The 13069-nt window shown below is 41.8% G+C and overlaps 1 protein-coding gene across 2 annotated transcripts in view; it reads right to left on the bottom strand.

The window, feature by feature from the left end:
• The window catches only part of LOC126162145 (uncharacterized), a 128356-nt gene that overhangs the window by 23950 nt on the left and 91337 nt on the right, over positions 1 to 13069 (bottom strand). For both annotated transcript variants that reach the window (XM_049918441.1, XM_049918442.1), the window contains exon 8: positions 1302 to 1548. In XM_049918441.1, coding sequence (XP_049774398.1) covers positions 1302 to 1548 — 247 coding nt within the window. The remainder of the gene's footprint in view (positions 1 to 1301; positions 1549 to 13069) is intronic.

Genomic DNA, 13069 nt, shown 5'->3' with positions numbered 1-13069 from the left:
CCATTCACGCCTGTCGCGACACCACTGGAGGCGGGCTGCACGATGTTGGGGCGTGAGCGGAAGACTGCCTAACGGTGTGCGGGACCGTAGCCCAGCTTCACGGAGACGGTTGCGAATGGTCCTCGCCGATACCCCAGGAGCAACAGTGTCCCTAATTTGCTGGGAAGTGGCGGTGCGGTCCCCTACGGCACTGCGTAGGATCCTACGGTCTTGGCGTGCATCCGTGCGTCGCTGCGGTCCGGTCCCAGGTCGACGGGCACGTGCACCTTCCGCCGACCACTGGCGACAACATCGATGTACTGTGGAGACCTCACGCCCCACGTGTTGAGCAATTCGGCGGTACGTCCACCCGGCCTCCCGCATGCCCACTATACGCCATCGCTCAAAGTCCGTCAACTGCACATACGGTTCACGTCCACGCTGTCGCGGCATGCTACCAGTGTTAAAGACTGCGATGGAGCTCCGTATGCCACGGCAAACTGGCTGACACTGACGGCGGCGGTGCACAAATGCTGCGCAGCTAGCGCCATTCGACGGCCAACACCGCGGTTCCTGGTGTGTCCGCTGTGCTGTGCGTGTGATCATTGCTTGTACAGCCCTCTCGCAGTGTCCGGAGCAAGTATGGTGGGCCTGACACACCGGTGTCAATGTGTTCTTTTTTCCATTTCCAGGAGTGTATATTAATGCCAGTCAGATGGTCACTGGTGTATTTGACCTATGGGAAAATGTCATGTAGATGCTGAAAAACTGAATTAGCAGATACTTGAAGACCTGAAGTAATTCGTGAGAGCCTGGTTACGAAGTCTTAAGAACCACTTTTGAGTGAGGAATCTAGGAATGCATATCAGTCCCATTAGGACTGCGAACATCAGATGAGAGTAGTTACAGTGTGTACAGGTTTGCTTAGGCGATCATTTTTCTTGCATTCCATATGTAAACTGAGTGTTAATAAACTCTAATAAGTGGTGCAGTGGGAAGCCGCTTTTGCCATGCACTTCACAGTGATTTGTAAAGTTTAAATGTACATGTAAACGTAGACATAGACAGATGAATGTATGAAGCCTCCAGCTGATACCTGTTGCCAAGTAGATATATCAAAAAGAAAGAAAAAAAAGAAGATTTAAGACGCATTAGGAATGGTATTATGTTGCTATAATAGATGTATAACAGAGGCAATGAAGATTAGAAATATTATGTTCCTTGAAACTGGAGATGCTGGTTACATTATAGAGAGAGCTGTCTGCTGGAGAACCCGAAAATCACAACAGAGGGAGGGAGCTGAGGATATGGGCTATACTCACAGACGTTTCCCTGTGGCGGTTGCCAGAGGACGAGGCTCTCGGAGGCGGGCACCAGCTCGTCGACGGCTGGAATGATGGAGACGCGCACGGGGTAGCAGCGCGACGCGGCGTTGAGCAGAACGCGCACCAGCGTCGAGGGCAGCAGCCGCGGCAAGGCGCTGCCGTCGCTCAGGAAGCGCTGCAGCAGCGCCTGCTGGCGGCGAGCAAGCCGAAGCTCGTGCCGCACCAGCCACAGCGTCTCCGCGGCCTGTGTGCCAACAAAGGGATGCAGTCCTCTGCCCCCACTATCTGATCATTGATGATGATGGAAATAAAAGGAAGGTTCAGGAATGGAATTAAAATTCTGGCTGAAAGTCTGTCAGTGTTAAGATTCGCTGCTGACACTACAATCGTAAGTAAAAGTGAGCAAGAATTACATGGTCTGTTCAATGGAATCAACTTTATCATTAGCATAGCATATGTAAGGGCCAGTCAAATGAAAACCAGACACATTGAAAAAAGTAAGTAAACTGTTCATTATTTCAAAAGTAGTCACCCCAACTGTTAATGCATTTATCCCACTGTGAGATAAGACAGTCAATGCCTTCACAGAAAAATGTTTGCAGTTGCCCAAAGAGCCAGATTATACACAGATCTGCACCTCTTCGTCTGAAGCAAATCGTCGGCCACGACTGTCCTCCTCCAGGGCTCCAGAAATATGGAGATTGCATGGGGAGAGATCAGGACCTTATGATATGTACCGGAGTCCAAGCGAAACTTCTGCGCGCAGGCTTACGTGTTGTCATGGTTGTTTTGACTACGCTGCCAAAGCTTCGCTGGGAAGAGCTTACATCTTCGTCCAGTCCCCATCTCTCTTCATGTGATTTCCATATTTTTGAAGTCCTGAGGAAAGACTATTCATTGCCGTCGATTTGCTTCGGACGTAAAGGTGCACGTCGGGGTACAACCATGATTCTGCATGCAACTGCAAACAATTTTCCAAGAAGGCATTCACAGTCTTGTCTCGCAGTGGGATAAATGTATCAACAGTTACGGCGAGTACTTTTGAAATAATAAACAGTTTACTTGTTTTTTTCCCATGTGTATCGTTTTGCAATTGACTGCCCCTTATACACTGACGCTACAGAAAGACGAAATAATGATAAGTAGCAGCTATAAGACTAACGATAAATTTAACATTAAAGTCAACAACTATGAATAAGATCAAGTGAAGGAAATTGCCACCCTGGAAGTAAATTTACGCATGATGGATGAAGCAAAGAGGACATAAGAAGCAGACTCATGCAGGAAAAGCTGGTTTACCTACCTGAGAGAAATTGGTTGGTATCAAAGATAGTGCTCAGGAATAAACTTCTGAGAATGTATGGTTGCAGTACAGCACTGTTTACAAGTTAATAAGAGCTATGGGAAAACCAAAAAGGGAAGGAATCCTAGCGTTTGAGATGCAGTGCTACAGAATAATGTAGAAATTTAGGTGAGACTGATAAGGGTCAGAACGATAGGATATGTGATACGACCTGACAGGATAACTGCCAAGGAACTAAAGAGAGGTAAAAACTGTAGAGCACAGCAAAGATTGTGATGTGTTGTTGTTGTTGTTGTTGTTGTGGTCTTCAGTCCTGAGACTGATTTGATGCAGCTCCCCATGCTACTCTATCCTGTGCAAGCTTCTTCATCTCCCATTACCTACTGCAACCTACATCCTTCTGAATCTGCTTGGTGTATTCATCTCTTGGTCTCCCTCTACGATTTTTACCCTCCACGCTACCCTCCAATACTAAATTGGTGATCCCTTGATGCCTCAGAATATGTCCTACCAACCGATCCCTTCTTCTAGTCAAGTTGTGCCACAAACTTCTCTTCTCCCCAATCCTATTCAACACCTCATTAGTTATGTGATCTACCCATCTAATCTTCAGCATTCTTCTGTAGCACCACATTTCGAAAGCTTCTATTCTCTTTTTGTACAAACTATTTCTCGTCCATATTTCACTTCCATACATGGCTACACTCCATACAAATACTTTCAGAAACGACTTCCTGACACTTAAATCTATACTCGATGTTAACAAATTTCTCTTCTTCACAAACGCTTTCCTTGCCATTGTCAGTCTGCATTTTATATCCTCTCTACTTCAACCATCATCAGTTATTTTGCTCCCCAAATAGCAAAACTCCTTTATTACTTTAAGTGTCCCATTTCCTAATCTAATACCTTCAGCATCACCCGACTTAATTCGACTACACTCCATTATCCTCGTTTTGCTTTTGTTGATGTTCATCTTATATCCTCCTTTCAAGACACTATCCATTCCGTTCAACTGCTCTTCCAAGTCCTTTGCTGTCCCTGACAGAATTACAATGTCATCGGCGAACCTCAAAGTTTTTATTTCTTCTCTGTGGATTTTAATTCCTACTCTGAATTTTTCTTTTGTTTCCTTAACTGCTTGCTCAATATACAGATTGAGTAACATCGGGGAGAGGCTACAACCCTGTCTCACCCCCTTCCCAACCACTGCCTCCCTTTCATGCCCCTTGACTCTTATAACTGCCAGTTGGTTTCTATACAAATTGTAAATAGCATTTCGCTCCCTACATTTTACCCCTGCCACTTTCAGAATTTGAAAGAGAGTATTCCAGTCAACATTGTCAAAAGCTTTCTCTAAGTCTACAAATGCTAGAAACTTAGGTTTGCCTTTCCTTAATCTAGCTTCTAAGATAGGTCGTAGGGTCAGTATTGCCTCACGTGTTCCAACATTTCTACGGAATCCAATCTCATCTTCCCCTATGTCGGCTTCTACTAGTTTTTCCATTCGTCTGTAAAGAATTCGCGTTAGTATTTTGCAGCCGTGACTTATTAAACTGATAGTTCAGTAATTTTCACATCTGTCAACACCTGCTTTCTTTGGGATTGGAATTATTATATTCTTCTTGAAGTCGGAGGGTATTTCGCCTGTCTCATACATCTTGCTCACCAGATGGTAGAGTTCTGTCAGGACTGGCTCTCCCAATGCCGTTAGTAGTCTAATGGAATGTTGTCTACTCCCGGGGCCTTGCTTTGACTCAGGTCTCTCAGTGCTCTGTCAAACTCTTCACGCAGTATCGTATCTCCCATTGCATCTTCTTCTACATCCTCTTTCATTTCCATAATATTGTCCTCAAGTACTTCGCCCTTGTATAGACCCTCTATATACTCCTTCGATCTTCCTGCTTTCCCTACTTTGCTTAGAACTGCGTTTCCATCTGAGCTCTTAATATTCATATACCCAACAAAAAATCGAGGTCATGTTTAATTGCTACTCTGAGATGAAGTGTTTAGCACAGCAGAGGACGTTGTGTAGGCCGCGTCAAATCAGTCAGAACAGTTGATGACCGCCAAATGATAAATTAAAAAATACATTGTCTAAGGCAACAATACTCGAAGTGTGCTCTGCGGAGCCCTGTGGCTCCGCAAGGCCTCTACGAGGGCTCTGCCAAAATAATATCAGCCTGGAGAACGACGCACGTCAAGTGTTGTCACACGCTGAGGAAAACCATTTTAATAAACATCATATCAGTATATAAGAAACCATCAGCCTCGATTGCGGTAGCTTTAATAACGTCCACTAGAGCTAACAGCCAACCACGCTGGCTGTCCTCACCAGATGCGTGAAATAAACCCAGATTGGGAAATATTTATGTTGCCGACCTACACAAATGATCGTCTGCAGACATTAAAAATGGGGTGGGTGCTGCAGACCCAACCATATTGATCAAGAGGGTTAACAACATATGAACCAGGTATGGCCCAGAAATGGCTATGTATTGTTTATGCCAAGCAATTTAATTCTTAACGAACTGCTCTTGGTATGATACTTCAATCAGATTAAAAAATTCTGAAGTGAACACTTTACACCTGTTTTCATGCTCGACAGAAAGCTAAAATCAACTAAGCACAATGGTAAGCAAATCACGAAGCCAAGTTTCATATAGTTCCCATAGTTTCTCGTTGTGTTGCTCCTACGCAAGGATGCTAATTTAGAACTCATACTTTAACTGCCAGCAATTTTATAAAAGTGTTTTATTGGGTAATACATCTAAACTCAAAATTTATTCAATAAAGACGAGGATTAAGAATACTGTGCAAAGAAAATAATGACACATGTAGAATACTACACTCACTTAGCAATACGTAAATGGAATTTGTCATTAATAATAAAAGTAAGTCAGTTTCAGATGAACAGTGATTAATAAAACCACAAAGCGGGATATAAATAAATTTCCATGTAAACTTTAACTCTTTCTCTATTGCGCGGAGTGAGATTATGCGGTCTTGTCAAGGATTTCCGACAGTAATTTTGATCGCTTAAAATGATACTCTTACATATATTTCACATTCGAGAAATTTTCGCTGCTGCTACATGCCTTGGTGTATTTCAGCACCATCAATCTTAGTCGTCCATGCATACTTTTAACTCGCAATTTTGGGCTTTGAGAGCAGCTTTGAGACAGTGCTTAATGCTTGCCGCTGATAAAGAAATAATGCATGAATAAATAAGATTCAGTCTCCAGCTCATCGGACAGCAAATAATTTAATCACTACAAGCTGAAGAGTATGAGAAAACGACTGCACACGATGCTTATCATTGTTAGTGTCACAAGAATGCATCAACGTGTTTAGTTTATTACAGAAATTGCAAAATTAATTTACCAGTTTACTTAATTAAGTGGGTGAATGTAGGTTATATGATTTTTGAGCAATCCTAGAGTTATTAAAATTTAAGTATTGCGAGGAGTAATGTTGTCATTAACAGTGTATAAAGTAGTTACTTGTGAAAATTTAAATACAGACTTATCGAAAGATTCGAATCATACAAATGAGATGATAAAACTAGTCAATAGTTTTAGGTTTGTACAAACAGTAAACTTTCCAAATGTAATAATTACTAAAAGTAAATGTGCAGTTGAGCAATTTTTTATAGGACTATGTGACTTCAGTTATAGTAGCAATATTAAAAATATGGGCTACAGTCAAGGTTGAATTAACCATGTCAGGGTCCCTAGGCAATATACATCTCCTTGTGTAACTTCTTAAAATACATTTTTTCTACCACAACGCGTGTTTTCTACTACGTCACGGAGGTCTGCCATCACTCTATTAACAAGTTGAAACAAATGCAATCAAAATATGCGAATTTTTATTAAATATTTTGTAAAGCACAACATATTTAAATATTAATAATATAAAGGTTTTTTTGGATACAAAATCGTTTAAAACATCTTTTTCCAATATATCACTTTCAGAAGCCATTGTCGCCAGTGAATTCAAACGGTTCCGACACACTGGTAAACGAAGACAGTTTTTGATTAGTTTTAATGTCTAAAAGTTACATTCACCTATGGCGTTTGTACGCGTCAGACTTCTATATGTTTACAATTTACAAGTTGATTGTACCTTATTACCAAAAATCTGTTTATACGATTACTCGGCAGGTACAAATTTATCTTTTTCGACATCCTCTAATTGTAACTTAAGTACATGAACTGCACCATGTCGTCTATAAACTCAGGCTCAGTGTTCTCGGAATAATGTTCCCTAAACTTCGTACAAGCCTCTCTAATTTCATCGTTGGACTTCGTCGAGAAATCTGTTAGAAATACAAGCAGACAATTAATTTCCCTGTAAGCTCGTAGTTGCCGCAGCAATTCTGTACACAGCATGTCTAATATGGGGAAATAAGTTTCATTCTTTAACTTCTGTTTTTTTCTGTGCACAACGTCTTCTGTAAATTCCCACCTTTTTGTAGTTTCTTCAATTTTAATCTACAGTTCATAACCAATAGATTGTGGTCAGAGTCCACATCTGCCCCTGGAAATGTCTTACAATTTAAAACCAGGTTCCTGAATCTCTGTCTTACCATTATACAATTTGAGACCTTCTAGTATCTCCAGGCTTCTTCCATGTACACAGCCTTCTTGCATGATTCTTGAACCAAGTGTTAGCTATGATTAAGTTGTGTTCTGTGCAAAATTCTACCAGGCGGTTTCCTCTTTGATTCCTTACTCCCATTCCATATTCACCTACTACGTTTCCTTCTCTTCCTTTTCGTACTATCGAGTTCCAGTCACTATTAAATTTTCGTCCCCCTTCACTATCTATTCATACATTTCATCAATCTTTTCGTCATCTGTGGAGCGAGCTGGCAAATAAACTTGTACCACTGTGGTAGGCGTGGGCTTCGTATCTATCTTGGCCACAATAATGCACTCACTATGCTGTTTGTAGTAGCTTACTTGCATTCCTATTTTCCTCTTCATTATTAAACGTACTCCTGCATTACCTCTATTTGATTGTGTATTTATAACCCTGTATTCACCTGACTAGAAGTCTTGTTCCTCCTGCCACCGAACTTCACTAATTCCTACTATGTCTAACATTAACCTATCCATTTCCCTTTTTAAATTTTCTAACATACCTGCGCGGTTAAGGGATCTGACATTCCACGCTCCGATTCGTAGAATGCCAGTTTACTTTCTCCTGATAACAACGTCCTCCTGCGTAGTCCCCTCCCGGAGATCCGAATGGGGGACTATTTTACCTCCGGAATATTTTACTCAAGAGGACGCCATCATCATCATTTAACCATACAGTAAAGCTGCATGCCCTCGGGAAAAATTACAGCTGTAGTTTCCCTTTGCTTTCAGCCGTCCGCAGTACCAGCACAGCAAGGTCGTTTTGGTTAGAGTTACAAGGCCAGATCAGTCAATCATGAAAAGGCTGCTGCCCCTCTTCAGGAACCACACGTTTGTCTGGCCTCTCAACAGATACCCCCTCCTTTGTGGTTGCACCTACGGTACGGCTATCTGTATCGCTGACGCACGCAAGCCTCTCCACCAACGACAAGGCCCATGGTTCATAAATTAATTGAACCTAAATACTTACCTATCCTCAAAATTTTTATCATTACAGTATTTATTATTTTTCTGCCTTGCTTTTAGGAGACCGGAGACAAAATGAACAGCGGCAGGGGATGAAATAGTAACAATTTCTACAATATCTATACAAGAACAACTTAGGCTCTTCAGATTCCACTTCTATGATATGAGACGGAATAAGTATGTAAAATAAAATCTCGTAATCAAACTTATGTGGTCTCATAAATGTAACTTCGGTGTATTACACTCGCCGTCTCGCTGATGTTCTCGAAGCACTTTCAGTATTTATAAAAATGTAGCATTCTTATCTAAATTCTTAAGTTTTGAAACGCAGAACCACAGTAAAATTTTTAAATTTAATTCACGGGCGCAAAACTCGCAAATCGCAATTACAGAAAAAAATGAAAATTGAAATTGTTTCGAAACTTTTGTTTACGATACAACTACGTATATTTCGCTTTCAACATACTATTCTACACTACTGACTTAGTGCGAGCGTCCTATCAAATTCCTGTTTCACCGGAAGACATACACAAGACGGCTGCAACAATGCCCTTCGGTCTTTTGAGTTTGTGAGAATGTCTTTCGGATTGTGTAATGCGGTGCTGACATTTCAACGCTTTATGAATGAAATCACAAAAGATCTGGATTTATGTTATGTGTACAGAGACGACATTTCAGTGACGTCCGCGTCAGAAGCGGAATGTCTAGAACATTTAAACAGGATTTTTGATCGTTTACGTATGCAAGGCCTTGTTATTAACCTTACAAAGTGTATCTTCGGGGCAACAGACATTCAGTTTCTGGGATATACAATCGATGCCCATGGGATCCGACCTCCTAAGGAAAAGGTGGAAGCCATAGTCAAATATTCCCGTCCTGCTACAATTAGGTACGTCGTTTTCTCGGCATCACTAATTTCTATCATCGATTTAACCCAATATTACACTAATAACAGCTCCAATGTTTGACCTTCTGAAGGGTGCTCCGAAGCCAAATAATAAAGTGCAATGGACAGATGAAACGCATACTGCTTTTCAATCTTTTCAATCTGTAGCCGGCCAGTGTGGCCGAGCGGTTCTAGGCGCTTCAGTTTGGAACCGCACGACCGCTACGGTCGCAGGTTCGAATCCTGCCTCGGGCATGGATGTGTGTGATGTCCTTAGGTTAGTTAGGTTTAAGTAGTTCTAAGTTCTAGGGGACTGATGACCTGAGATGTTAAGTCCCATAGTGCTCAGCGCCATTTGAACCATTTTTTTTTCTATCTGTGAAAAAAGCAATAGCAGAGGCTACACAGTTAGCTCATCCAGTATCACACGCTGAACTTGCATTCGTGGTAGAAACATCAGCTCCCTCCATTGGCGCCGTACTTCAGCAACAAGTGGAGTGTAGTTGGCAGTCACGAGGGTTATTCAGTCGCAAGTTGTCACCGTCACAGTAACGCTGGGCAACTTGCGCTCGAGAACTGTACGCCGCGTATGCCGCGATTAGGAAGTTCCGGCATCGTTAGAAGGCCGACACTTTACCATATACACGGACCACAAACCACTGAGATATGCTTTCAATATGTAACCAGGGAAAGCACCACTGAGATAACTTCGACATTTGGACTTTATTAGCCAGTTAACCACTCACATACTCTATGTGCAAGGAAAGTCAAATGCGCCAACAGACGCTCTTTTACGTGTTGAAGCTATATTCACTGCAACTTCTTACGAGGCCCTAGCGCAATCCCAGCAGCACGACTATGAGCTACGCTCGCTTTTGGATAACCCAGTGGGATTTAAGTTACAACACATGACTGTACCAGAAACAAATAAACAAATGTCGTATTGTAGTGTGACGTGTCTGGCACAAAAGAGCGACCGTTCATACCCCACTAGTTTCGATCACTAGCAATTGCGTCAATGCACAACCTGACTCCTCCCGGGGTTCGGGACATAGCAAAAGTGCTGCGTTTTTCTGGCCAGGAACGGATGCAGACTGTAAGACATTTGTCAGAAACTGCATGGAGTGTCAGAAAAATAAGATCACTCGATACATCAAGGCACCATTAGGCACATTTCTGCCTCAAGTCAACGCTTTGAACATGTTCATCAACTGTGTGCTCCCTTCCACTATGAGAAGGCTACAGCTACTGCTTCACGGTCGTGTTTGGATTTTCAAGACGGCCTGACGCTTTCCCTATGAAACGCATTACAGCCGAGACGTTTCTCCGTCGATGGACCGCCAGGTACGCACTGCAACAGATCAGGGACACCAGTTTGAGGGTTACCTGTTCAAAGCACTGACCAGTTTGTTGGGCACCAGGCCTATTCGTACTACCGCTTATCATCCGGCAGCGAATGGAATAATAGAAAGCCTGCATCGCCAACTGAAGTCAGCCCTTTGGTGTCACGCTACATAAAACTGGATGGAGGCGTTACCCATAGTGCTCCTTGGTCTCTGTGTATCATTTGAGAGCGACGTGAAGGCTACAGCAGCTGAATTAGTGTACGGACAAACACTGCGCCTACCAGGGAAGTTCATGCACAATGTGACGGACGATGCGGTTGAAGCGTCAGAGTTTGTCACCAAATTACGATCGCACACCCGACAACTTCCGCCAGTGACAGCTAGAAAGCAAAGTGAACGACATCTGTTCATATTCAAAGGCCTCTCCAGCTGCAACCATGTATTCGTACGAAATGTCACGGCGCGCAAGCCACTGCAGCCGCCGTACGAAGGGCCGTATAAAGTGCTTGACAGAAGCAGCGACACTTAAGACATCAGAGGTGTGCCTCCCACCGTGTCCATTGAAAGACTTAAATCTGCCTTCTACGCTGTATAAGATGCAGCGAAGACGGCCGGCACCGCGACCGTCAAAGACAAAGATACAGTACCTGACATTACTCATGTCCAATGTGATGCCGAGAAGATGAGACAACAAACGGGCGCGGTAATGAAGCCAGTGACTCAGAGTGAGCTTCCCCCACGAAAAGCTGGTACCATCGAATTCAACAATAAAATACCTGGTTTCCAGAAAACATTGACAACACATACCGGACGTCATGTCCGGTTCAAACTCAGATACCCTTTACACTGGAGGGGGGAGTTATGTAGACCATCACATCACGGTGCGCGGGGCCCCCAGCTGACGAGGGGCCCCTAGGCAGTTTCCTGCACTGCCTAATGGATAATGCGGGCCTGGTTACAGTAAACATAGAGCTCAGCATCTGTCAGTTAAGCTAACACACTGACAGAAAGTGCGAACCAAAAACTAACATAACTGAACGGATAGAGTTCAATGACGACAACGTCAGAGTATTTAATTTTATGCTATGAACCGAAGTGTGGAAGGATGTCTTCAGTAAAACTGTAGTAAATAGCATGTTCAACAGTTTCCACAATGTGTATCTCCATTATTTTCGTATAGCATTATATGCTCTAGGAGGATTAAGACAGTTAAGAAAAAATGGTAAAGTACAAAAGGCATTATAACTTTCTGTAGAAAGAAAAACTTTCTCCAATATTTCATAAACACAACAATCTTAAATTTATCGGTGTTATATGCCATGTTTTGAGCATTGTAACTGTATTGTAAATTTATGATATAACTTCTACCGTTTCAGTCACTTTTACTGATGTTTAAATAGCCCAACACAAAATCAGCAATAGATACTTCAATGTCTCTGGTTATTGGCTGGTTAAAAAAATTAGATGATAAATAAAGAAAAAACTATCTTTATAAATTTCTACTCTTTTCAATTTCCACAAGAATCTGGTACAATATCGTATCTTGACAATATGTTACGAAATCTGTTTCTGAAATTAGAGTTCTAGGAATATGGACACAGGGCAGATTAAAGTGGGATGATCATGTGAAAGCTCTTGAAATGAAGCTGCCAAGAGTTTATAATGCTCTTCGTTTGCTAAGCCAAAGTAACTGAAACAATGGAAATTATTTCATAAACACAACAATGCCACACCAGAACTTAGAAATTACGTGAAAAAATTTAACCAGATATTCAACAAGATAATAAAATCAGCTGGAAGATGTAGTAAAGATAATTATATTTCAAGTGCGAAAAATAAGATAAAAGCTATCTGGAAGATCAGGTCAGAAACCGGCGCAGAGCGACCGTAAGCAAAAACATGTCTCTAAAAATAGAAAATAAACTGTCAGATCCAAAAGAGGTAGCTGTAAGTTTCATGAGTATTTTAGTAACATAGCAAATCAGTTAATGCAAAATCAGTATGAAAGCAGAACTGTGTGTCTACCGAATTATTTAAATGTTATTCATAAGTCTATGTTCCCTCAAGAAGGCACACAGAGATGAAGCTAATTATAAGGTTGCTGAGAAACAAATATTAGTGTGGGCTGGATGTTGTGCAATATTATGTTTCTAAAAGTCCTCTGATTATGTAAGTAAAACATTAATGTATATGGTAAATATATCCCTATTAACTCCTCTCTTCAAAACAGGGAACAGTTAAAATGTAAAAACTATCGTCCAGTATCCCAACTCATGTTTTCTCCAAAATATTTTAATGCACTTCCTATATCATACGTCAAAAGTCCTTTCTAAAAACTCATTTCTATCACCAAATCAGCGTGGATTTAGCAAATCCCAGTCTGCGTTTAAATCACAAATCAGTCCAAAAAGACGTCAGGCGGATCCATAATCACTGGATGAGACATTACTCAGAAGACAAACAGTAAGTGGTGATATTAAAGCATGACGACGGAAAAGAAAATATCATTAGAACAACAACTCATCTTTACAATAAACCATCAGTTATCTATTTCTCTATGGACTGCCATAAAACTCTGTTTTAGGGCCTGTATCGTTCCTCCTTTACACTGATTACGT

The sequence above is a fragment of the Schistocerca cancellata genome, chromosome 2 (genome assembly GCF_023864275.1).
Source record: "Schistocerca cancellata isolate TAMUIC-IGC-003103 chromosome 2, iqSchCanc2.1, whole genome shotgun sequence".
In the NCBI taxonomy this organism is placed as follows: domain Eukaryota; kingdom Metazoa; phylum Arthropoda; class Insecta; order Orthoptera; family Acrididae; genus Schistocerca; species Schistocerca cancellata.
Note: the sequence above shows the minus strand (reverse complement) of the source record. Positions and strands in the feature narration are given on the sequence as shown.